The 26,315-nt window shown below is 46.6% G+C and overlaps 2 protein-coding genes across 3 annotated transcripts in view; one reads left to right on the forward strand and one right to left on the reverse strand.

The window, feature by feature from the left end:
• Positions 1–3,353: 3,353 nt before the first annotated feature.
• Positions 3,354–26,315, reverse strand: part of LOC311008606 (uncharacterized protein) — a 31,181-nt gene continuing 8,219 nt past the window's right edge. For both annotated transcript variants that reach the window (XM_084002341.1, XM_084002342.1), the window contains exons 2-40: positions 23,552–26,018; positions 22,325–22,386; positions 22,136–22,174; positions 21,576–21,797; positions 20,894–21,234; positions 20,225–20,472; positions 19,926–20,060; positions 19,730–19,828; positions 19,559–19,603; positions 19,371–19,408; positions 18,399–19,210; positions 17,490–17,789; positions 16,984–17,064; positions 16,866–16,900; positions 16,369–16,521; positions 15,661–15,789; positions 15,460–15,498; positions 15,210–15,332; positions 14,998–15,127; positions 13,960–14,121; positions 13,842–13,876; positions 13,581–13,710; positions 13,299–13,448; positions 13,183–13,217; positions 12,873–13,034; positions 12,665–12,799; positions 12,324–12,362; positions 12,098–12,238; positions 11,901–11,995; positions 11,754–11,777; positions 11,168–11,579; positions 10,830–10,883; positions 7,826–10,738; positions 7,616–7,706; positions 6,257–6,385; positions 5,908–6,150; positions 5,689–5,799; positions 5,483–5,604; positions 3,354–4,907 (exon numbers count right to left, since the gene is read on the reverse strand). In XM_084002341.1, the coding sequence (XP_083858467.1) occupies positions 4,839–4,907; positions 5,483–5,604; positions 5,689–5,799; positions 5,908–6,150; positions 6,257–6,385; positions 7,616–7,706; positions 7,826–10,738; positions 10,830–10,883; positions 11,168–11,579; positions 11,754–11,777; positions 11,901–11,995; positions 12,098–12,238; positions 12,324–12,362; positions 12,665–12,799; positions 12,873–13,034; positions 13,183–13,217; positions 13,299–13,448; positions 13,581–13,710; positions 13,842–13,876; positions 13,960–14,121; positions 14,998–15,127; positions 15,210–15,332; positions 15,460–15,498; positions 15,661–15,789; positions 16,369–16,521; positions 16,866–16,900; positions 16,984–17,064; positions 17,490–17,789; positions 18,399–19,210; positions 19,371–19,408; positions 19,559–19,603; positions 19,730–19,828; positions 19,926–20,060; positions 20,225–20,472; positions 20,894–21,234; positions 21,576–21,797; positions 22,136–22,174; positions 22,325–22,386; positions 23,552–26,018 (10,750 nt within the window). In that variant the 3' untranslated portion in view covers positions 3,354–4,838. The remainder of the gene's footprint in view (positions 4,908–5,482; positions 5,605–5,688; positions 5,800–5,907; positions 6,151–6,256; positions 6,386–7,615; positions 7,707–7,825; positions 10,739–10,829; positions 10,884–11,167; positions 11,580–11,753; positions 11,778–11,900; positions 11,996–12,097; positions 12,239–12,323; positions 12,363–12,664; positions 12,800–12,872; positions 13,035–13,182; positions 13,218–13,298; positions 13,449–13,580; positions 13,711–13,841; positions 13,877–13,959; positions 14,122–14,997; positions 15,128–15,209; positions 15,333–15,459; positions 15,499–15,660; positions 15,790–16,368; positions 16,522–16,865; positions 16,901–16,983; positions 17,065–17,489; positions 17,790–18,398; positions 19,211–19,370; positions 19,409–19,558; positions 19,604–19,729; positions 19,829–19,925; positions 20,061–20,224; positions 20,473–20,893; positions 21,235–21,575; positions 21,798–22,135; positions 22,175–22,324; positions 22,387–23,551; positions 26,019–26,315) is intronic.
• On the forward strand, positions 6,419–7,609 carry LOC311009032 (uncharacterized protein; the record flags this gene model as incomplete). Its single annotated transcript, XM_084003008.1, has 1 exon — positions 6,419–7,609. A coding segment is annotated over one exon (1,191 nt), but the record flags the coding sequence as incomplete, so codon positions are not given.

The raw sequence follows: 26,315 nt of genomic DNA on the forward strand, positions 1-26,315 counted from the left end.
GTTACTTTAAAAAAGTAATTAGTTATAGTTACTCACTACTTGTTCCAAAAAGTAACTGAGTTAGTAACTGAATTACTTTATAATAAAAGTAACTAGTTACCAGGGAAAGTAACTATTTGCGTTACTGTAAAAAAAAAAAGTTGCTTTATGTCAAAGAATTTGGATTTTTCTTTGAGATGGCAAACTGTAGTCTTGTAGTCTACTCCTATAGTCGTGTAGCGTGTAGTCTTGTGTATAATAATTGAGATCGCATTCTCCGCACCTCGCATGCGGGAATAATTAAAACTTGAGGAGAAAGTATACAGTGGGAGCCGCTGTGTCTGTCATCTATCACAAAACAGGGTCAGAGTGCACAGCAGTAGACATAATGACGGCGAGACGCGGTGCCTCCACGAGCCGCCGCGCCGTTCATCATCATCATCATCATCACCACTACCGTCTTCACCATCCGCGCTCCACAGCTGCACCGGATTCCCATCCAACACCAGAACGGCGGGACACCGGGGCCCTCGCGCGCCGCTCAGACCAGCAGCAGCCCCAACTCCGACTCCAGCTCGCGGCAAGTTTGCACGTTTCTCCACGGACAACAGGCTGCCGAGACCAGGCACGAGCGGCGCGCAAGCAGAACACGATCCTGCCTTTATTTTTTTAACCGACAACTGACAAATTCAATTCATAGTAACGCACCGCATTTAACGTTAGTAACGATAACGGCGTTGTAACGACGGAAACAGTAATTAGTTAGATTACCCCGTTACTGAAAAAATAACGGCGTTACCTAACGCCGTTATTTTAAACGGCGTTATTCCAAACACTGTTTATATCTGATTATGCTGATTATGTATATGTATTTAATTACTGTGTAATGTAGTTTTTATATCTTATTATGCTGATTATGTATATGTATTTTATGACCGTGTAATGTCTTTTATATCTTATTATGCTGATTATGTATATGTATTTTATGACTGTGTAATGTAGTTTTTATATCTTATTATGCTGATTATGTATATGTATTTTATATCTGTGTAATGTAGTTTTTATATCTTATTATGCTGATTATGTATATGTATTTTATTACTGTGTAATGTAGTTTTTATCTTATTATGCTGATTATGTATATGTATTTTATATCTGTGTAATGTAGTTTTTATATCTTATTATGCTGATTATGTATACGTATTTTATTACTGTGTAATGTAGTTTTTATATCTTATTATGCTGATTATGTATATGTATTTTATATCTGTGTAATGTAGTTTTTATATCTTATTATGCTGATTATGTATATGTATTTTATTACTGTGTAATGTAGTTTTTATCTTATTATGCTGATTATGTATACGTATTTTATTACTGTGTAATGTAGTTTTTATCTTATTATGCTGATTATGTATATGTATTTTATATCTGTGTAATGTAGTTTTTATATCTTATTATGCTGATTATGTATATGTATTTTATATCTGTGTAATGTAGTTTTTATATCTGATTATGCTGATTATGTATATGTATTTTATATCTGTGTAATGTAGTTTTTATATCTTATTATGCTGATTATGTATACGTATTTTATGACTGTGTAATGTAGTTTTTATATCTTATTATGCTGATTATGTATATGTATTTTATATCTGTGTAATGTAGTTTTTATATCTTATTATGCTGTTTGTATATGTATTTTATTACTGTGTAATGTAGTTTTTATCTTATTATGCTGATTATGTATATGTATTTTATGACTGTGTAATGTAGTTTTTATATCTGATTATGCTGATTATGTATATGTATTTTATATCTGTGTAATGTAGTTTTTATATCTGATTATGCTGATTATGTATATGTATTTTATGACTGTGTAATGTCGTTTTTATATCTTATTATGCTGATTATGTATATGTATTTTATATCTGTGTAATGTAGTTTTTATATCTTATTATGCTGTTTGTATATGTATTTTATTACTGTGTAATGTAGTTTTTATCTTATTATGCTGATTATGTATATGTATTTTATTACTGTGTAATGTAGTTTTTATATCTGATTATGCTGATTATGTATATGTATTTTATGACTGTGTAATGTCGTTTTTATATCTTATTATGCTGATTATGTATATGTATTTTATATCTGTGTAATGTAGTTTTTATATCTTATTATGCTGATTATGTATATGTATTTTATTACTGTGTAATGTAGTTTTTATCTTATTATGCTGATTATGTATATGTATTTTATATCTGTGTAATGTAGTTTTTATATCTTATTATGCTGATTATGTATACGTATTTTATTACTGTGTAATGTAGTTTTTATCTTATTATGCTGATTATGTATATGTATTTTATATCTGTGTAATGTAGTTTTTATATCTTATTATGCTGATTATGTATATGTATTTTATATCTGTGTAATGTAGTTTTTATATCTTATTATGCTGATTATGTATATGTATTTTATATCTGTGTAATGTAGTTTTTATATCTGATTATGCTGATTATGTATATGTATTTTATATCTGTGTAATGTAGTTTTTATCTTATTATGCTGATTATGTATATGTATTTTATATCTGTGTAATGTAGTTTTTATATCTTATTATGCTGATTATGTATACGTATTTTATGACTGTGTAATGTAGTTTTTATATCTTATTATGCTGATTATGTATATGTATTTTATATCTGTCTAATGTAGTTTTTATATCTTATTATGCTGTTTGTATATGTATTTTATTACTGTGTAATGTAGTTTTTATCTTATTATGCTGATTATGTATACGTATTTTATGACTGTGTAATGTAGTTTTTATATCTGATTATGTATATGTATTTTATTACTGTGTAATGTAGTTTTTATCTTATTATGCTGATTATGTATATGTATTTTATATCTGTGTAATGTAGTTTTTATATCTTATTATGCTGATTATGTATATGTATTTTATTACTGTGTAATGTAGTTTACAGCAGGTTGTTCATTGATATAATTTTGTGCTGATTATGTTGTGTACATGTACGAGCCCAACGAGGGTTGAAAATAAAAAATAATGAGCTATAAACTCTGTGCAGCACATCAGTTGCATTCTTTGTATTGGAAGGACGTTAAACTGTATCGTCCCTATTTAAATACAATTCTATTCTATATGGTGCTTTATCATTGAACCGTCATGTCACATTTTTTTTTTTTTTTAGGGGGGGGGGGGGGGGGGTTGTTAAAAGGCTTAATAAACAAAAAGAGATAAAAAGTTTCGATGTGTCAGGCTTTGCAGGGTTAAAAGGAGGTGTAACTGGTAAACTGAGAATGAACTGATGTGAAACAATGCGTGAACCAGGCCTGTTTGCTCCGACTCCTGGTCTGGCAACGAGGTAACACATCCATAACTATGAAATTAAAGATGCATCACATGTCATCAGTAAAGTTATAGACGCCCAAAGGTAAATATTAACTCTGTCACGGTTGGTAAAACTACAGAGTCACATGAAAGACTGAAAAACAGCAGCATTATAGACCATCATGCATTGCTCTGAAGGAAAGGTGACGGTCGGTAAGAGAGCCGAATCTGTGAAGATGAAACATTTAATGTGAGCAGAGCAACACAGACACACATTTATCAATTTGGGGAAATACTCTTATCACCTCCACGTTGACTTCTATCCCTTCACAATAAAAGCTCTAAACATGTAGCATCACTGCTTGAATTCACTCATAGTGTTTGTTATTATGGACGGTCCAAAAGCAGCTTCAAACAGTTTGAAAGACGAACAAAACAAAACTACAAATCTACACAGTTCAGTTCAGGGAACACTCGGTTCAGTTTAGGACAAAAAAAAAAAAAAAAACATTAAATTCAAACACAAAAACCGAACAAAAGTACACATTTTGGAACTTTTCTGTGGAAAGGTAAAAGAGGAAAACACCAACAACGCAAGGTAGCCCCGCCCCCTAAAGCATCCTCTGCTTTCTGCTGGACTCTAAATGGACCATAATGTACTAAATGAACATCATGCTGGATTGAAGAAGACTTGAAACTAGAGATTGAGACCATAAACTCATGTTTACAATGTTTACTGAGATAATACATCAAGAGAGAAGTAGGACCATTTTCTCATAGACTTCTATACAACCAGAGAGGAGTCGCCCCCTGGTGGCCAGCAGAGAGAAGTAGGACCATTTTCTCATAGACTTCTATACAACCAGAGAGGAGTCGCCCCCTGGTGGCCAGCAGAGAGAAGTAGGACCATTTTCTCATAGACTTCTATACAACCAGAGAGGAGTCGCCCCCTGGTGGCCAGCAGAGTGAAGTAGGACCATTTTCTCATAGACTTCTATACAACCAGAGAGGAGTCGCCCCCTGGTGGCCAGCAGAGAGAAGTAGGACCATTTTCTCATAGACTTCTATACAACCAGAGAGGAGTCGCCCCCTGGCGGCCATTAAACCAAATGTATAAAAAATGGTCAAGATGATGTGATTCCTCTCAACGGAACAAAAGTTTCACATAAAAACAGTCGGGATTTACGAGATACAGATTTTAATCGTGAAATAAAAATGGCATTTTACAGCATTTTTGGACGACACTTTGAATCCCGACGAGTTGACGGTAAATTCACGAGGAAGATTCGCTGACTCACACGATTAAACGCAAATGTGCAAAGTTTAATTTATGCAAACTTAAAAAAACAGGTTGATGGGCTCCGGAGTAACGGTTCATCTGTGTTGCATTAGAAACATAAAATGCTATTATCATGATTATCGTGAGTTCAAACGTTAAACTGCTGCAGCGTCACCTTTTTCCTTTTTACATTCATGTATTAAAAAAAAAGCGTTGAAGTCGGAATCAATCAGAAACGGAGACTTGAGGACTTGAACGTCTCGCTGGTTCCTTTGGAAGCTTCTGGTAATATTTCTGAAAAGAGAGAAGAGAAAAACATGGTGAAATAGGACCGAGTATCATCTTTACAGATAACTCTTATTATTATGTTCAGGGTTCCTCCAGCTTTTCCAGAGTCAAATTCAAGCACTTCAAGGTGTATTTCCATGCTTCTCCAGCCCCTTCCAGCTGTGGTAAACTCCATATTTGTATCAATCCAATGGTCAGTATTCAGTCTACTTATTCTGTCACTTGTTCATCACATTAAATGAGATGTTATTGTCCTCTAAACAACCAACATGATGTTTGGAGACAGCTTTTTACAGAAGGACCACAAATGAAAGGAAAACTAATTCCACTAACAGATCCACAGAAATATAATCACCAACTATTTTCATCATCTGTTCATCATCAAAAGTCATTTTTCATAAAGAAATGTCACAAAATGCTGTTTTCAGTCCCTCAAATATGGAGATCTTCTTTTCTCTGTTCTATCATAGATGTCATCACATAGAACACACATTTCAAGACCTTTAGTCTACATCCAAGCACTAAAACTCAAGGGTTTCCAAGGACTTCCAGCCCCGTACAGTGACATGCCAGCTGGCTACCTGCAGGTTGTCGTAGTGCCTCCGGCTGCTGCAGTGGACGGCCCGGGCCGTGTTCTCCGTCAGGTAGAACACGGAGCACAGGTTACAGAAGAAGCCCGACTTGGGGACCACGAACTCCTGACCTGCAGAGGGCAGAGTGAGACGGGGGAGAGTGAGACAGGAGGGGAAGCGTGGCGTGGGTTTTAGGGATTGTGCTGGCGTCTCACCGAGGGGGTTCCCGGGTCTGAACTCCGGTAGCGTGGCGTGGCCACAAGGAGACTGGGAGCGGGATCTCTTTGGTTGGGGTCCGCCGGGCTCCATCCCACGTTTACTCACGACTGGAGGAGAAGAAAAAGGCAAGCTCATCAACAAAATCTGAATGTGTCCATACAGAAACCTAGAAACGCGGTAGAGGGTCTGGAACCCAAAACCAGGTCTGCTGGTACCTTTAACGCCGGCCCTGCTGCCCTCCAGGTTCTGGTTCTCGGGGATGTCCGGCTGCAGCTCCGGCCCGGCAGACGCCGCCTCCTCGGCTTCCACCTCCGCCTGCTGGTCCTCCGGCTGGCCGTTGCCTGGCAACGGAGGGGGGGAGAGAGGAGGTGGAGCTTTAGCGCCAGCAGCTTCCCTCCCTTCTTCTTCTCTCCCGTCTTCTTCGGCGCTTACTTTCTTCCCTCGGGTGGATTTTCTCACTGTGGAAGAAAAGCATCAGTTAAAAACATGTTCAGGTGCAACGAGGGACGCTGGGACACCACCCTGGGGTGTTACCGGGGCACCCTGGGGTCCCTGGGGCCTTACCGGGGGTCTGCCTGGTTCTCTTCTTGGGTCGCCCTCTCGTCCTGGTTTTCACCGCCTCCTTTTCCTCCTTCTCCTCCTCCTCCCCTCCCACCTCGTCCACAGTCACAAAGTTCATACTCTCCTCTAAAACTGGACACAAAATAGAAACCCTGTTATTCCCAGATGGAACACACACACACACACACACACACACACACACACACACACACACACACACACACACACACAGACACACAGACACACAGACACACACACACACACACACACACACACACACACACACACAGACACACATACACACACACACACACACACATACACACACACACAGACACACACACACACACACACACAGAGACACACACACACACACACACACACACACACACAGACACACATACACACACACACACACACACAGACACACATACACACACACACACAGACACACACACACACACACACACAGACACACATACACACACACACACACACACACACACACACACACACAGAGACACACACACACACACACACAGACACACACACACACACAGACACACATACACACACACACACACACACAGACACACATACACACACACACACAGACACACATACACACACACACACACACACACACAGACACACATACACACACACACACAGACACACACACACACACACACACACAGAGACACACACACACACACACACAGACACACACACACACACAGACACACATACACACACACACACACACAGACACACATACACACACACACACACACACACACACACACACACACACACACACACACACACAGACACACAGACACACACACACACACACACACACAGAGACACACACACACAGACACACACACACACACACAGAGACACACACACACAGACACACACACACAGAGACACACACACACACAGACACACACACACACACAGAGACACACACACACACAGAGACACACACACACACACACAGACACACACACACAGAGACACACACACACACACACAGACACACACACACAGAGACACACACACACAGACACACATACACAGACACACACACACACACACATACATACACAGACACACACAGAGACACACACACAGAGACACACACACACAGACACAGACACACACACACAGAGACACACACACAGAGACACACACACACAGACACACATACACAGACACACACACACACACACATACACAGACACACACAGAGACACACACACAGAGACACACACACACAGACACAGACACACACACACAGAGACACACACACAGAGACACACACACACAGACACACACACACACACACACACACACCTGTGTCGTCATCGTGTTTGCGTTTGGCGGCTCGCTCTTCGTCCGTCTTCTCCTCCTCGTCGCCGCCGGCTTCATCCAAAGTCACCAAAGTCTAAAAGCAGGAAAGTTAATTGTTATATTGATGACAAATAAAAAGTAAAGGTAATAAATCGTATCGATTCACAGCTTGTGTTTGTTTGAATGTGGAGGGAAATTAAAACTCTGTTTTACCTCCGGGTTGAAGAAGTCCACTGATTGGTCCTCCTGGTTGGGTGGGCGGGGCTCTGGCTCCTCCTCCTCGACAAACTCGTCCAGAGTAACGAGCGCCTGCAGCTCTCCCTCCGGGATCGCCTCCTCCCACCCTCGACTCTCCGTCTCCCTCTCCTCCCCACCGTCGTCGGCTCCCACCTCATCCAGAGTCAGCAGCTCCTTGGGGTCGACCTCCTCCTCCTCCTCCTCCTCCCTGCTCCTTTCCTTTGACCTCCTCGTCCCTCCTCCTCTGCTGCTGCTGCTGCTCTGGCTCCGGCGCTCCCTCTCCTCCCTCTCCCTGGTCCTCCTCTCCTCCTTCTCCCGGCTCCTCCTCCTGGCGTCCCGCTCTTTGGCGACGCGCTTGTCTTTGGCGGCGACTTGTCTCTTCCTGAGCTCCTCCTCCTCCAGGGCGTCGTCGGGGTAATCCTCCTCCTCCTCGCTCACCTGGTCCAGGTTCACCAGAGTGCTGGTTGTCTCCTCCTCTTCCCCGTTGGGCGTGGCGGCGGTCGGATCGTCTGTACTTCCTTCATTTCCTGCAGCAGACGTATCCCTCGACTCCACCGGGTCATCGCCTGTCTGATACGGAGTCGTATCCGTGGCGACCACGTCTTTGGAGCTGCCCGTTTGTGCGTCTCCTTCTCCAGCCGCCGCCGCCACCTCTTCTTCTTCATGCAGCGTTTCATCCTCTGTGGTTTTCAGCTCGTCTTGACCTTGATCTTCTTCCAGGGAGTCTATGATGTGATACAGAGGCTCCTCCTCCTCCTCCTCTTCGTCTCTAGGCGACGCTGCGACGGACTTCTCCGTCTGCCGGCTCTCGGGATTCGTCTCTTGTGGCGGCTCGTCGGCCGCCTCGTCCTCCACCGAGTCGAGTATCTGATATGTGGCCTCCTCGTCCTCGGCCTTCTTCAACGCCGCATTGGCTTTTCTTTTCCTTGGTCTTCCCCTCTTCCCTTTCCTCGGCCCGTCGTCCTGGGCAACCTTGTTGTCCTGGGCAACCTTGTCCTCTGCGGAGACGGACGCTTCCTGAGCGGTGTCCTCTTTGGTAACACTCTCGCTCTTCGATGGCGTGCTCGCTCTCTTCGGCGTCTTCTCCCCGCCTCGTTCCTGAGGTTCTCTGGCAGGAGTGTTGCGCCTCCTCGTTGTTGGCGGCGTGTCTTTCCGAGCCGCCCTTTCCCTTTTCCCTCTGGTGGATCTGGTCGTGGCGGCCGGCTCGACGTTGGCGGTCTCGTCCTCCACGGAGTCTAAAATCTTGTACGTGGCCTCCTCCGGTTTTTCAGACGCCGCCGTGAGATCTTTCTTCCCCCTGGCGCTCCGTCTCCTGCCGGACGTTTCCGTGGCGGCGACGGCGTCTCGAACCGGTTCATCAACATCAACAGAATCCACGATCTCATACACCACCACCTCGTCAGAACCTCCCGCCATGGCGTCCGTCTTCCTCCGCGGCCGCTCCGTCTCCTCACCTTTGGGTGCCGTCGTCGGGCTCCTCTTTGACGGTTTATCATCTTTTCTAGCGGCCGCCTTCCCCCTGGGGTTTCTCTTCCCCTTGGTTCCCGTCTCGGGAGCAGGCGGCTGATCCTCCACCGAGTCGATGACCTGATACGTGTCCTCCTCCTGCTCCTCCTGCTCCTCCTCCTCCGAGGGCCCGACGTCTGCTTTGGATACCGGCTCACTGGGAACGTCGAGGGTCTGATCGTCGATGGAATCCAACACTTGGAAGGTGTCTTGTTCAGTGACGGCGTCTTGAAGAGGCTGCTCTTCGTTTGGGATGCAGCCTTTAGGAGTCTCCACATCTGTGGAGGCCACGCAGGACTCCTCCTCTGTCCTCTTCTGTCCATCCTCCTCTTCCGTTGGAGCGCGTTCACCATCCGTCGTATCGTCTCCTTTATTCTCCTCGGTCTCAGGTTTGTCTCCCGCTGAAACGGCGGCGTCCTCCGACAGCTGCGTTCCCTTGGAAACGTCCTTTTTGCCTGCGGCCGCCTGGTCTTCGGCGACGCCGTCTAACACTTGGAAGGAGCCGTCCATTTCCACGTCGGTGAGCTCCGGAGGACGGGCTTCGGCTTCGTTGCCGACGCTGTCCAAGACCTGAAAGCGGTCGCCGTGCAGCAGAGTCTGGCCTCCCTCGGGTCCATCAAGTGAGTCAAGGATTTGGTAACGTTCCTCCTCCTCCTCCGTGTGTTGCTCCTCTTCCTCCTCTCTGCTCTTCCTCCCGTCTCCGAGTGCGTCGGCATCAGTCCCCGGACTCTGGCTCACCTCTGATCCACGTCCCCGTTCAGGCGATGATGTTTCCATTTCTTTCTCTGACTCGACAGTTTTTGCAGCAGCGCCCTCTGCCGACACCCTGTGGTCGGACGCCGCAACTGCGGCCTTCGTGTCTTCAGCTTTTTTCTCTGCGAGCGGCTCGGAACGAGTCTCCGCCGCCGGCGCCGCTCTTTCCGTTTCACGCACGGCGGAGGACGAGCGGGTGCTGCGACCCGACGCGGCGCCGCTTGATGCTTTGGCTGGAGATTTGGGCTTCTGCTGCGTTTTCTTCACAGGGGGCGGCGAGGAGGAGGAGGAGGTCTTACTGGCCGAGGGCTTGGTGGGGGATCTGGTGGGCTCAGATGAGTCCTTGGTCTTCTTCGGTGATGCAGAGCTAGAAGAGGCTTTAGTGGACTTGGATGAGGAGGCGGAGCTCTTCGAGTCTTTAGAAGACCTTGTTGACGTCCGTTTACCCGCCGCTGACCCGTGCTTCTCTCGTCTCCCTCTGGAGGACGGCTTGGAGGACGGGGAGGGGGGAGGGGAGGGGGGAGGGTCGTCTCCGACCTCGTCCACAGTGACGAAGTCGTCCATGTTGAAATTCAGCTCATCGAAGCGACCGGCGTCCGACGACTCGTCTGCAGAACCACAGGCTGGTTCCTGGACGGAGAACAGAGGAGGAAGCGGTCAGTGAAACGGCAATCAGCATGTTGAGCAACAAATCAATGCAATCCCATAAACTGAGGTTCACCTTTCCCTGTGGTTCAGCCGATGCAGCTCGGGAGTTTGGGTTGCTTTTGAGTTTCTATAGAGAATATTTGAAACATTTTAAAAAACAAAAACGCAACAGAGCATTCCCTAACATAAACAAATAAATACATAAATAAATAATTAGAATAAAATAGACACGTGCATTGTGTGTGTGTTTATGTGCAGATGATGAATAAAGCTTGAAACTCTCTGGAAAAGTTGATAAATCAAACAAGTCTGGAGGGTCTTCAGAGACCGACTGGTTTAGATTTAAAGTTGGACCCTACATCTCGGCAGACTAAGCTGTTGATGTAAATCGGGGTTAAAGGTCGGCCTCACCTCGAGGGTGAGCCTGTGGTCGCGGAGTGCCGCCGTGATGGCCTGGAAAATGTCTTCGTTGATTCGGGGGATTCCTTCGGGGTTGAGCGCCGAGGCCGGCGGGTCGGGACCGGGCGGGTCTTCAGAGGTCACACCAGAGGTCACACCAGCGACCACCGAGGTCGTTTCAGACTCCTCCTCTTTTACGGCCACGTCCTCCGCATCGTCATGTGACTCGGGAGCGATCTCGGTTGTGGGTTTCTCGTCTTCCTCCTTCACGACTACGTCAGCGGCGGCGCTCGGTCCGGCTGTAGGCTCAGAAACGTCGGGACACTTGGCTGCCGGCGTCTCGGCTTTCACGTCGACGGCGTTCGGTTCAAAGTCTATCCTGATCCCTCTAGAATCCAGCAGACGCCGCTTCAGGCTCTTCATACTGAAATTAACAGACAAATGACGGCAAAATGACTTCACATCGTACTTTGCATGTTTGAGTTTTTGGTCATATAGCTTGTGCTGAAATAAAAAAAACTAAACTCAAATGTTTTGTGTGGAATATAAAAGCAAAAATCCAAAGTATTCAAAAACGGCCAAAATAGTGTGTACTCACGTCTCAAAACGCTGGACTTTTCTCCTGGAGACAGAAAGAGGAGTAAACACAAAAATACTTCACACAGACTCTCTTACACAGAACCTTGAAAACGCCACACTAAAACTCTTTTCAAGGATTTCCAGCACCCGTTCCAACCCTGCTTACCAAGCTAGGCCCTGTTCCGGAGAGTCGGGCACGAAACGCTCGTATTTCTCCATCACCTCGGCGACGGCGCCGGCGTTGACCATCTCAACGCAGATCTGAGGCCGAACGGGAAGAAACAAGACCAAGACTTACTCTCAGTTCAAAGACACAGAAACCTCCTGAACCACATCGTTACCATCCAGGGATGTTCTTGTTACCCTGTTGCCGAGTGGCAGGAAGTTGACGATGGGCGCGATGGACGCCACCGCTTCCAGGACCACCTTGATGGCGTCCAGAGACGAATCGGAAACCTCCACGGACAGCAGCCGCTCCTTCAGAGCCCGGGGAGCAGGGACGCCCTGGGGAGACGGGGAACAGGTTCAGGGTGACGAAGACATGCTCTTCACCCGACGGCAGATTGTAAAGGAGCCAACAATGACTTACGGCGTTGCTCCACTTCATCAGCGTCGAGTACATCGCCTCCTAAGAACATGTGACAAGGCAACCATTGTCATTGCTGTCATGAATATCGGCGTTTTAAACATTCTTTATGCCACTAGTGTTGAATGTACGACGGGGTATGATAATAAAAAACGGAGCAGAGAGAGGGTGGGGTTGGGCTAAGATGCTAGCGGAGGCTTTCACTTGTTGTCATAGCAACGGCAAACATCCGGTCAAGCAGCTCGTTTACTTCCTCTACGACACGTGAAAGCTACCCGAGGACAGAGACGCTTTCCAAACATCGGAAACCGTCCGTCAATCAAACTTTCTCTGTGATTTCTCACCTCGCTGGACCCGGGGTTCATCTGCTGCGTCACCAAGTGAACCGTGAGCGGGAAGCCTCGGACGTAAACCGGGTTCCTGACGTGGTCGGCGACAAAATCGCAGCACGCCTTCCAATCGTCGAAAAACACGAAGGCCTGGAGGAAGAGAGGAGGGCGATTAAATTCAGCGATTATTAAAAACGATGCTCCGGTGACAGGCCTTCCTTACCCGGCTCTGCAGAGGTAAGACCACCACCTTGTAGTAGAGCGAGTGCAGGTCCTGGTGGGGGAAATACCGCCACACCAGCTTGGCCACATCCTCATGTTTGTACATCAACTGAAACCCAGTCAACATGACGGCGTGGGACAGCTCGGCGTCCACCAGGGGGAGCTGAAGAGCCAGAAACACACAATAAACACAAGGAAGAAGCTAAAGATAATCCCTCCAAGACAAAATAGTCCCCAAAAGCAAAAAAATAAAGATCCCCACGAGGACCAAGTCACATTCAAGACCTTTATTCTACATCTGATGGGCTTACCTGGACGTCTTCCTGTCCCGTGGCGGTCAGCTCATCTTGGGAGGTAAAAAGTGAAAACTTTATTGACCACGTTGTGACGAAAACATCTCGATCCCAAATGTTCGTGCATCTCTTACCTCGGCCGTCGAACCAACGACAGCAGGTCGGGAACAGGAAGGGGCGATTCGTCATCGTGAGATAAAACGGCGTCTGTTCCACTGACGGTTCCGTTGCCCCGGCAACAGCACCCTTGCCACCAGGCGGCCTGTTCCCAGGGAACGCCGGTGCTGCAAACACAAGACAGGCGGTTACACGTAAATGTATTGAATAAAGCCCGTCCAGAAAGGGGACACGCCTGAACAACCTGACGTTCTTTATCTAGAACATCTATATCTAGAACATCTAGAACAGAGACTCACATTGTGACGTTCTACAGCAGAAGTCTGGGATCCTCATCCCGTGGGCTTCATCACTCGAGGCGTTCTTCTGGTGACTTAACCAAACTCTGAGCCGGGCAGCGCCGCCGGCAGAATGAAACTCTTTAAACACCTGATGATTTCAAAATAAAAGTTCAACAGGAACCCAAGGACGGACGTAGCCTTCCAGAATAAAGGTCATCATGCTGATAGGATGCCCGACATTGACTGAAACGATGAAGTATGTTTGTGAACTCGGCTTACCTCGACGTCCTCCTGTCCCGTGACGGCCAGGTGATCTTGGGAGTTCAAAGAGAGAAGGGTTACTGTGGTGACTGAAGACTAAACCATCTGATCCCAAAGGTTCACGTCTCTCTCTTACCCGGGATGACGAACCACGGACAGGAAGTCGGGAACAGGAAGGGGTGGCTGCTCATCGGGAGATAGAACGGTGCGGTGGTGCCCAGCGGAGCGCTCTGTTCCCCCGGCGGATCAGTTGCCTCGGCAACAGCATCCTTTGCACCACAAGCTTTCTTAGGAAGCGCTGCAAACAAAAACAGAGCAGGGTCACGTTTGAATATATTTGAAGAGTGGAGGGCAGAAGAGCCACATGAGGATGACAGGGAATAAATAATAATATAAATAAATAATAATACATGTTTAAATATAAACATGAAATATATATAAATAAATAATAGTACATATTTAAATATAAACATGAAATGTATATAAATAAATAATAATGCATGTTTAAATATAAACATGAAATGTATATAAATAAATAGTGCATATTTAAATATAAACATGAAATATATATAAATAAATAATACATGTTTAAATATAAACATGAAATATATATAAATAAATAATACATGTTTAAATATAAACATGAAATGTATGTAAATAAATAATAGTGCATATTTAAATATAAACATGAAATATATATAAATAAATAATACATGTTTAAATATAAACATGAAATGTATATAAATAAATAATACATATTTAAATATAAACATGAAATATATATAAATAAATAATACATGTTTAAATATAAACATGAAATGTATATAAATAAATAATACATGTTTAAATATAAACATGAAATGTATATAAATAAATAATACATATTTAAATATAAACATGAAATATATATAAATAAATAATACATATTTAAATATAAACATGAAATATATATAAATAAATAGTGCATATTTAAATATAAATATGAATTATAGATAAATATGCCAATAAATAATAATTAAATATTAAACATATACATACACGTACATACATATTAAATATATATAAATATTTAATTAAATAAATAATAACGAATACATATTTGAATATATATCTTAAATATATATAAATATTTAAATAATAATACAAATAATACACCTCGTTTGTATAAACTCACGTTGTGATGCTGTAGAGCTGAAGATGGGGATCCTCATCCTGTGGACTTCGTGGGTCGGGGGATTCCTCAGGAGACTGAACCAAACTCCCAGCTGATCAGCGGAGCGGGCGCTGTTAAATTCTATGAACAACTGGACACACACACACCATGCAGGTTAGACCAACAGGAAGTGTGTGTTCTTTTCAAACAGACGTCCTGGTGTTCACACGGACCTTGTTGAGGAGAGGCAGCATGTACTTCACATCGCCGATTTTCTGCCAAAGTTCTCTGAGCGTGAAGGAATCGCTCCACGAAATGTTCTTGATGAAGATCGTGTTTGCATCCATAACCGGACACTGCGTCAGGAAACAGGAAGTCAAAGCCAACACGTTAGCAGGAGACAAACACAGGAATCAGGACGCCCAATTTGAGATTCGGACCTGTGTGTGTGTGTGTGTGTGTGTGCGTGTGTGTGTTACTTACTAAACCAACCATGTTCATCACCGATTGATAGAACCGGAACTGGAAGAGAAACATCAGAGCAGGCGACGTTAAGCACAAAGACATTTCCACAACACTCCGGGACACCAGTTAACACGGTCACCAAGTAAACCGAAACACCCGTCGCTCTGAACACAGTCCTCTCCTTCACATCTCTAGAATCAGCGTATGTGTGTTGCTTACCGGAGTCATTTCAATTCGATAAGCCGTCACATTCACGCCGAGTTTTGAGCCTTTGAAGACGACCTTCCGACGCATCGAGGCATTCACGATGTCCAGCACGTCGTACACTTGTGGCATCGTGATGAAGGCCTGAGGAAACCGGAGACGACAACCCGTCAGGCTCCCTCTACAGGGTTCCTACACCTTCTCCAGGTGACAAGTCACATTCAAGCACTTAAAGGTGCATTTCCATGCTTTTCCAGCCCCTTCCAGCTGTGGTAAACTCCATATTTGTACCAATCCAATGGTCAGTATTCAGTCTACTTATTCTGTCACTTGTTCATCACATTAAATGAGATGTTATTGTCCTCTAAACAACCAACATGATGTTTGGAGACAGCTTTTTACAGAAGGACCACAAATGAAAGGAAAACTAATTCCACTAACAGATCCACAGAAATATAATCACCAACTATTTTCATCATCTGTTCATCATCAAAAGTCATTTTTCATAAAGAAATGTCAGAAAATGCTGTTTTCAGTCCCTCAGATATGGAGATCTTCTTTTCTCTGTTCTATCATAGATGTCATCACATACAACACACATTTCAAGACCTTTCAAGCACTAAAACTCAAGTGTTTAAGGGTTTCCAGCTCCCGTAGAACCCTGCATCTCCTTAAATATCTGCCACCGATAGGAAACGTGTTTTACAACAATAAGCTGCCTACTATGTTGGCCTGAGGAACAACGTGGATGCTGTCGCCCGTGTGCTGGAACCCGAACGGCGCGAGGGCTTCGGCGAGGTCGTCCTCCGTGTAGCGGCCGCCGGCTAGTTCGGGCAGGTTGGTCAGGTGAATCTGCTTCATGTAGCGTGAAGCGAACTGGAGGGACGGGAAAAGGAGATCATTCAGGGTTTAGGAAGGAGCAGCTGGGATGAAGGAGAAGCTCTCTGATTTGGGCAGCAGGGGGCGCTGGTTGTCGTAAACAGGAGGTGAAAGTATCCCCAATAGTACATCACATGAAAAACAAGAGAATGTTTATAATGTATATGGTTTTATTTATTTTTTGCCCATGGATGTACGTTGTTTTTTTTTATGTATTATTAGGGTTTATCTGAAATAAACAAACTTCAAACGAGACCACAACCAGAACATCATTCTTTTTCTTTATCCCTTAACAATGCGTTTGGGCAAACAGGAAGTGTAAAAGACTTGAGGACACTTACTGTTGGCGTGAAGCATTGTTTCTTCTCGACACACGCTGTGAGAGAGAAGTGAAGAAGAGTGAGAGGAGAAAGAGGAAGCTGGCGATGTTAGCATGCGGACGTCTCGTGGGTTTCTTACGTATGTTTAAACGACGCCAGCCTTTCTTCAGCCTCTCCTCAACCAGCGATGTGTGTCTGCACCACCACTCCTTCCTCTTCCCTGCAGAAGATCACATTTTAGATCATCCTCATCTGTTGGATCCACATTTAACCCAAACAGGAACCTTTTATTCCAGCACACATTTCATTTAAAAACTAGAGATGGATTCAAATTTAAAATAATTGGCACGTAAGGTCTATGAGACATTTTTGGATCTAATGTCTAAAATGATTTCCTGTTTGTGCGTAGTCAGGTGAGATGAGCATGACATGAGATGATATCATCGTGACATCTGCGTTCTGTACATCTCGTCTTTGTAAGATAAGTGTTTACTTAATCCCACCCCGTTTTGGACATTTTCTGGAACACTTTCTGTATTAATTTTGAATGTTTGAAATAAACAATCTAAAGCTGCTTATAATAATAATAATGATAATATAAGAGGATTTGTTGACATGAACAAACAAAGGAAGCTCGAGGCGTACCTTTCTTACCCGTCGGCGTCTCCGCCTCTCCACCTGGCGGGGGCGTGGCCTCTGCTTCGGCTTCAGGTGAGCTTCCCTCGTCCATCTGTTCCTGCAGGTGTGAAGACTCAGACTCAGACTCAGACTCGGCCTCGGTCTGCGGTCCCGGTGCGGTGGACTCCGGTTCTGAGGGGCTCGGCTGGACTTGAGGCGGATCTTCGACGGGGGTCTCCGTCGGCCCGGTAACGACTGGACTGCTTGGTGGTGGACTCTCACTGGGTCCGTCTGCTGGTTCTTCTGGTGCAGCCTCAGCACTTTCTACTAAAAAACAATGTTTATTTAGTTTAGCACCGAAGAACACGGTTTACAAAGTGTTTTAAAACTCAATTTAAACCGTGAGAACAGTAAAAACATGCAGGGGGCGGGGCCTTAGAGGAAGGGGGAGGGGCTCAGACGTAGAGATGCTCCTTGGCACTGAGCCTTGGCATGTGATCAGGATCCTCCTGGGTTCCAGGCAGGTCCACCTGGGAAGTGGCCCCGGTAGTAGTAGTAGACCCAGACCACACTGGAGGGCTTATACAGCCCATCTAGTCTAGGAACTCCTCGGGGTTCCCCCCTACAAGGAGCTACAAAGCGTTGCTGGGGGGAGAGGGAGGTCTGGATGACCTCCTAAACCTGCTGCCCCCGTGACCCCGTGACCCGGCCTCTGATAAGGAGGACAATGGAAGGACGGCTAAGATAGCTTAAAAAAAAATCACGTTTTTCTTTTGTGTCAATGGTATTATGAAAAAAAGAACAATTAAAGCCGCTGTTGCACCACATTTTGTGACCCGTGAGATTCTGCGACCACAGAGGGCGCTGTTTGCTGTGTAAAACAAGATTATACAGTTCAGTCTTCTACATCGGAGCATTAGGAAGCTCTAGACGTACCTTCCTGCCCCGCCGGCGTCTCCGCCCCTCCACCTAGCGGGGGCGTGGCCTCCTCGGCGGCTTCAGTCGAGCTTCCTGCGTCCATCTGTTCCTGCAGGTGTGAAGACTCGGCCTCGGCCTGCGGTCCCGGTGCGGTGGACTCCGGTTCTGAGGGGCTCGGCTGGACCTGAGGCGAAGCTTCGACGGGGGTCTCCGTCGGCACGGTAACGACTGGACTGCTTGGTGGTGGACTCTCACTGGGTGCGTCTGCTGGTTCTGCTGGTGCAGCCTCGGGCGTTGCTGGTTTTTCTGCTTGGCCCTCGGCACAACTCTCCACCTCCATGGGCTCCTCCGCTTCGCCCCCCGTCACACCCACCTCCATCGACTCGGCGTCTGCGGCGTCGTTGGCTTTGTCGGGTTCTGCCTGGCGTTCCAGTTCAGGAACGACCTCGCGTGCTTCTTCGGCGACCTCGGCTTCGTCTTTGGGCACCACTTCTTGAACCTCGGTATCGGGTTCTTTAGGTTTTTCTCCATCGGGCTGAGCGTCTGCCGCCGAGGAGGTTTTCTGCTTCGCCGAGGCCTTTTTCACGGCTCCCTTCACCGTCTTCGTCACTTGCTTGGCCGAGACGTTTTTGGCTTTGGAAACCAAGACTTTGGCTTTAGTGACGGTCCTCGGGCCGTTCCCCGAGCCTTTAGCCACACTTTTCTGATTGCCAATTTTTCCTGTTGGAGCTTTTTTGGCTCCAGAAGGAGAAGACGAGGGCTTTCTGTGGACCTTCATCACAGATCGAGGAACGTTGGTCTTGGTTTGAGGTGTGGAGGTGGAAGGTTTTCTGTGAACAAAGACAGAAAAATGAGTCCAACATGATCTTCCTATAAGAAAGTACGACCTTTCGCAGGTAGAATTACTGGTATTAATTAGGTCAAGTCCCTTTTTCCACACTGAAGACAAGATTCTAGAAAACTAGAATGTGAAGTGTGTGTGAAACTTACTTGTGCGGAGGCTTCGGTTCCTCCTTAGAAACGGTCTCCTGTTGACAAACACATTGAAGGTTGTTATTCATGATTAATCGATGGTGCTAGCGAGAACAAAGCAGTGAATCAGAGAAACTAAACGTTGAACATCCACGTGATGATCGAGAGGGATTTCTACCTTTAAGAAGCAAAAAGGTGTGAATTACCTTTCTTTTACCTTCCTCCTCCTCCTCAGGGGGATTATCAGGCGCCTGGCAGAAGACGGATACGGGAAAATGATCATGACTGAGTGGAGATTACTATAATAATATCATATAATGGGATTATAGAGGAGGACCGCCGCCCTTCTGACTACAGCAGGAAGAAAGATGAAATACCGTGTCTCCGACTACAGTGATCTCTGCTCCTTTCACATCCAGGATCTTAGAGCTCTTCAGTTTCTTCGCGTCTTCCTCTTTCTCATAAAACACGATGGCCTACAAACACACACACACACTATTATCTCTAGGCCAGCATGCAGGCTGATGGTTTAGGGCTCCGATTCCCTCATTACAGTGAAGTCCCTCTACACACCTCCAGGCTGGAGCGAAACAGAACCACAGACTTGGTTTTCCCGTAGTGCTGCACGGCGGTCAGCACGTCGTTGTGAGACACGTAGCTGCGAATCCCTTTCAGTTTCACCATGGTGGGAGGAGAAGGCTTCGCCGGCTGAGCAGAGAGACAACAACACACTCAGACCGCAGAAAGCTGCGCGTCGATATCTTTTGTATTCTCTTTGATCAAAGCGACGAAGCGAACGAAGAAGGAGAAAACGGTTTACCAGATGATGTGGCTACATCCCCCCCGACCACTGACACACATTCACAACCAACCTTGGTCTGCGTGGAGGAACTTGCCTCGCTCGTCTGCAGGACGGCCTTCGGTTTCGGGGCATTTTTAGTCGACTCTTTCTGCTTCGACGAGGAGGCGGCGGCGGCAGAAGACGAGGAGGCCTTTCCTCCACTGGAGGAGGACGAGGACGACGGCGAGGACTTCATCTTGGCTAGCTCGGCCAATAAGGCGGGAGCCAGCGTTTTGACCACGGCCTCCAGATCGGACTCCTTTGACAGAGACTGGACGGCTACAGGGGCGAAGACGGGAAAGAGCGTCAAGACAAACTTTGGGGTTTTTCCAATGCAGATTCACACCGAGACAAAGGGTTCCCACTCCAGGTCTAAGGCCCCCCCTAAAGCCTGAAACCCTGAACCCTCAGGGACTTAACGGACGTCACCTGGCAAATGGGTCAGCATCGATGCTGATTTACAGAAACTGGGCATAAAGGGCTCAAAAAGGACCGATAACGAAGGTAAAAACAGGCCGCCTTTGTGTTGAGCAACAGCCTCAGCCTCTATTTAAGTATAAAACTTTTAGTTTGCACATTTATTGTGTTATTTGAGCGGTAAACTGGCGCTGAAAACACAAGTAACCATAGCAACCGCTCTACAAAGTAACCCGTTAAAGAAAAACAGTTTCTTGATGCAGGTATGTTTGATAAGTCAAACCTGATGTTTCCAGGAGTTTCTTCACTAGACTGTCTGTACTCCTCTGTCGTTGAGGAGATCGCCTCTCGCCGCTCCTCCTCGACGACGTCCGTCTCTCTTCACTCCTCCTCGAAGGCGATCGCCTCTCGCCGCTCCTCCTCGACGTCGTCCGTCTCTCCTCGCTCCTCGACGGTGGCGACCGTCTCTCCTCACTCCATCTTGGAGACGACCGGCTCCTCCGTGGAGGCGACCGTCTGTAGTCTCTCCTCCTCGGCGACAAACGCCGCTCCGGACTCCTGGATGGCGACCGGTAGCGGGAGGAGCGTTCGTACCATGGTGGCGACAGAGAACGAGACCGGGACCTGGAGAAAAATCTGATGATGAACATTTCACAGAAAGTCTAAACCCGACGAATCCAAAGAGGCCAACGTTTAGTAAGTTCACCTTTCCCAAAGTGAGAACGCTTTTTACAGAAGGACCACAAATGAAAGGAAAACTAATTCCACTAACAGATCCACAGAAATATAATCACCAACTATTTTCATCATCTGTTCATCATCAAAAGTCATTTTTCATAAAGAAATGTCAGAAAATGCTGTTTTCAGTCCCTCAAATATGGAGATCTCCTTTTCTCTGTTCTATCATAGATGTCATCACATACAACACACATTTCAAGCACTTTTGTGATGTACGTGTCACAGACCTGTGAGTGTATCTGGAGGCGTAAGGCGATCGAGAGCGGGGGCTGCGTACGTCCCTCCTCCCGTCGCGGCGGGTGCTGGGCGAGCGGGACCGTGAACGGGAGCGGGAGCGTGAACGAGAGTGTGAACGGGAGCGTGAACGAGAGCGGCTTCCATGCTTGGCTTTGTGACGCTTCTGGGAAGTCTTCGAGGAGGTTGAAGGCTTGGCATCTTTACCTGAAACACTGAAGACAGCAGTAGAGGAGGGAGAGCACGATGAAGGAAAAGGGAAAGCACATTTACCGGATCACAGAAGGGTTTGAACACTGGCAGACACCGCCGAATCACCAGAAAGATCAACGATCAGATGCCAGATTCAAACACGTCACTAATTTGGCTGCAAGTCTTTGCAGTTTGAGCAGTTTCAAGGTTTGATTCCACACATTGCTGATGAGTTTTAAAGTGTAGGATCTCGTTTTCATACAACTTTAGACTTCTGTGATATAAAACTAGAGTTGGGAGATAATTAGACTAATTAAAGTGACGTAAAAGTATCAGTAAAGAAATGGCTAATTCCACTGACCTGGGAACAACTGCTATCTCACCATCCCAGTCTGGGTATCTGTGGAGAAAGAAAAGTCAAACACCTATTAAAACACCAAGACGCATTATGAGAACAAAAAGCCTGCAGGTTTCTGGCCATGAAGCGGTCATATAACAACTCAAGTTGCCGAGATCTTTACGGAGGAGAAAAGGAAAGAAAGAGACTGACTGTTTTCTGAGCTGTTTGCAGCTCTCCAGGTGAAGGCTGGAGTTCTGGTGGGAGATCCAGTCCTGGCAGGTCAGAACAACAAACACCGTCAAAACATGGTCACTTTGTTCTGTTCTCACATCAGTTATCTTTACACTTTTATTCAACACAACAGCAGCCTGAACGAAACAAAGCTCGTCTCCCGATTCCAAGTGTCAAATTCCATTTCTCTGCGCTCGTGCAAAGTGTTATTTAAAATGTTTTTAAAAAGTGTCTTAAAAAGCAGAATATGTTCATGTGGATCATTAAAATCTTCTGCCAACATCAGCAGTGAACAATAGGAACAAGCCGTACGTAACCGTTAAAAAGGGTTTAAACCATCATAAGAGTACAAGAATCACATGGACAAAAATATTAAGACATTTGGCAACTATTCCCTTTAACATAACAGCAGCAATTCAAGAAAGATAAAAAAATATATACAGGTAATGTAACAAACAGCCAAAGACAAGATTTCTTCTTGGGTTCTGTTGAAGGTCATCTCAGCAGGAGTCACATCTGGAAGACGTGGAATCCGGGACAGGAGGCGGCTGGAGGGTCTCTCTTTTTTTTTTAAATTAGACAAAATGTGAAATGCCGGGTCCTTAATGGGCAGATGGTCAAAAAGGATCTTGCTGGATTGTCTTGTATGGCGTATCTGGAATAGTAACTGGAATTCCCTTTCTGGGACGATAAAATACGTTTTTGTCTTAAACTGTGGCTGCAGAATAGTAGCCAGTATGAATAAAAAAAATAAAAAATGCATTTTAAAATGACAAGGTGGGACAAAAGCCCCCCTCCCCCCCAAAAAAACCCCCAGAAAAACAGTCATCTTCCATCGTCCTCTCTGGTCCTTCGGATGTGCAGATGCCTCCTCGTCTTCCTCAGTTACTGTAACATGTGGCTTTGATCTTCATCCGTCTAAACTAGACAATGAGGTTCTAGCAACAGTAAGTCAACCAAGTCACATCCGACACCGTGACCTTGAATAACAGATAACAATAGTTGCAGCAGACTAAAAATATATTTTGTCTGGAGTTCATCCAAATCAGTAAACATTCGACAAGGATTGCCCTTTGACACATTTTACAAATTCAAATCCTTCCATTTCCCCAAACAGTAAAAAAGACTATTCAAACTAGTATTTTAGAAAAAAAAATAATGAAACATTGTAAAGGGAGAGAAAACTGAGTGCAGAATTCCACTCACCTTCATACGGGGACATTCTTTGCTACACAGACAACAGCTATGTGGAAAGATTTTCGGCGTGGCCGCCGCATAGTCATGCATCATGGCCGCCGACGGCAGACCCTTGGGGGCCGCCACCTTCGCCGGAGGCTGCCTGGTGGAAGGTGGCAGCATCAGGTGGGTGAGGTCCATCAGGCCCGGGATCGGCAGAGGCAGGCGTGGAGGATGGACGCTGTGGAGAAGACCCCCGGGGGTGAACGTGGGATGCTGCGTGGCGTCGCCGATGCTGGTGGGGTGAGGTGCTGCGGGGGCCGATTCGGCAGCAGGAAAAAATGGAGTCCAGGCGCCCTGACCCGGTTGTGACACTGGCTGCTTTTGTGTGGGTTGCTTCTGTTGTTGCTGCTGCTGCTTTTGTTGCTGCTGCTTCAGCTGCTTCTCCTTCGGCTGCTTCTGTTGCTGCTTTTGTTGTTGTTGCTGCTTTTGTTGCTGTTGCTGCTTTTGTTGCTGTTGCTGCTTTTGTTGTTGTTGTTGTTGTTGTTGTTGTTGTTGTTGTTGTTGTTGTTGTTGTTGCTGCTGCTGCTGCTGCTGCTGCTTTTGTTGTTGCTGCTGCTGCTGCTTTTGTTGTTGCTGTTGTTGCTGCTGCTGCTGCTGCATCTGCTGCTTCAGTTGCTGCGCCTGCTGCTGCATCTGCTTCTTCATCTGCTCAACACCTGTCGACCCTTGCCCAGGAGTATTACTCTGGTCCTTAGTGTCTCTGGCGGCATAGCTATTCTTATCATTACTGTCAATGACCACAAGGCCAGGTCGGCTGGGATGCAACTTACGGTACAGAGTGGAGGGGAGTTGGGTTTTCGAAGTTGACTGGCAAGCTGCCTCTGGTTCAATCAAAGGAATTGGCTTGAAGGCTTCGGATGTCACAACTCTGATGTCGGTGTCTTTCTTTGGCAGAGAGAAAGAGCTGAAGATCGGTTGAGTCTGTGTCCGTTTGGTCTGATCGCCGACCGCGGACGCCACTGAGCTCAGCATCGAGCCGCGTGAAGAGCCGAGACTGGAAACAGAACTCGTCTGGTCACGTGGAAAACCCAAGGCACTGCTTTTCACCTCGGCTGTGCCTTTTTGCATTGGTTCTCGAGTGTGTCTGCTCATGTCAAAATTGTCCAACAGCGACATACTTCCACTCCCACCACTGTTGGCTCTCCTGCCACTGGTGCTTCCAATCTCAGCCCCAGGCCCTCCAGTATATTTGCCGGTATGTCCATAGTCAATCACTTTACTCAGCTGGGGGTGGGCCGATGACATTTCCTCCTGGTGCATCCCTTCCCCTCCAGAACGACTCATTCTGGTGGGTTGGGGTTTGGGACAGGGGTTCGACTGAACTGCGGTTGCAGCCCTCTTGGTTTTCTCAACACGGATTTGCCGCAAGATGAACGGCAGGTTGGCCGGGGTGATCTGGTCTTCAGGGTAGGAGATGAGATGTTCCAAGTCCTCTTTTTCAAGTCCAAAGTGCAGAAGGATGTTCGAAGCCGCTTCGGAAGTGTACTTGTGTCGAGTGGGCTCTGTCGGGGGTTTGTCCGGCCCTGGGTAGTCGAAATCCCCCAGCCCTGGAATGGACTGCTTGTTGTGTTCTCTCTCACTAGGGGCATTAAACCTACCCTCACCACTGCTCGCATAGTTAGACGAAGCAGCTGATGAATAAAATTTAGAGGGTTCCTCGGCAGAGGGCCTTTTGTACTTCGACAACCAGTCCAAAGAGCTACTGCTGCTCTCAACTCCCGGGTGCCGGTGTCCTAGAGGGGCCGAGGTTGAGGACACTGGATAGGACACCGCCCCTGTGCCAGAGGAGAAAAACTCCCTTTGGGTGCTGGTAAAGCGAGCACCCTGGTCTATGGGCTCGTGCATTGGTTTGCCCAGAAGCCTCACCTCCTCTCTGGCTCTGCTGATGTGCATGTCTACAGACCTCTCCAGGTTCTCGTCTGCCATGGCCCGACTCTGTTCAGGCCTGTAGCCCATCGACTGAGGCAGCAGAGACGGGAGCATTCCCCCAGAGTTTCCAGGGGTCCCAGAAGGAGCTCCGGAGGAGCCGAAGCTGGACCCGGGTCCGAGGTGAGAAGACGCCCTCCCAGAGTCCCTCTCAGCCTGTAGACTGGAGAGTCCATACTGCCCCTGGGTGGAACTTTGTTTCCCAGGGGCATAAGGGTTATACATGGGATGGGACATGGTGTTTGCGATCTTCAGAAGGTTGAGGAGATGGATGGCCACAGCAGTTGGGGAGGGGGGGGTTGTGGGTATGTAGGGAGCAGGTGTGTTGCCAACGGCTAGAGCGCTGGTTATCTGCGTCAGAGCTAGCTGGGCCTTCAGTTGGGCCAGCCGCAAGGAGGCAGCCTGCTGGCCAATCAGGAGCGAGCTCCCCGGGAGCCCTCCAAGTAGGGGGCTCGTTAGGGGCCCCGGAGCAGGAGACGGTGCACAACGCTCCGATAGCAATGCAAAGCTGAAAGGTCAAAACAAAACAAAAAAAACAAAAACAAAAAGGAAGGGGTTATTGAATGGGAATGGACTTCAGCTTCTTGGACGGGTAAAACCAATCATCTGGACGGTCTCGTCTTCAGGCCGCTGCTCTGGTTGCTGTTGGACACACATTCTTTTAGTGTACGTCACTTCCTGGTCTTCACTAGCAGGAGAGAACAGAGCAGGCAAAGGCAACAAAGCACAAGAGATAAAACAAGACCAACGGCGTTAACCGGACACATCCAGTAAAGACACAAACTCATTTATTTGTTGTCATGCT

This window comes from Eutrigla gurnardus (assembly GCF_963514095.1).
Source record: "Eutrigla gurnardus genome assembly, chromosome: 23".
Taxonomy (NCBI): domain Eukaryota; kingdom Metazoa; phylum Chordata; class Actinopteri; order Perciformes; family Triglidae; genus Eutrigla; species Eutrigla gurnardus.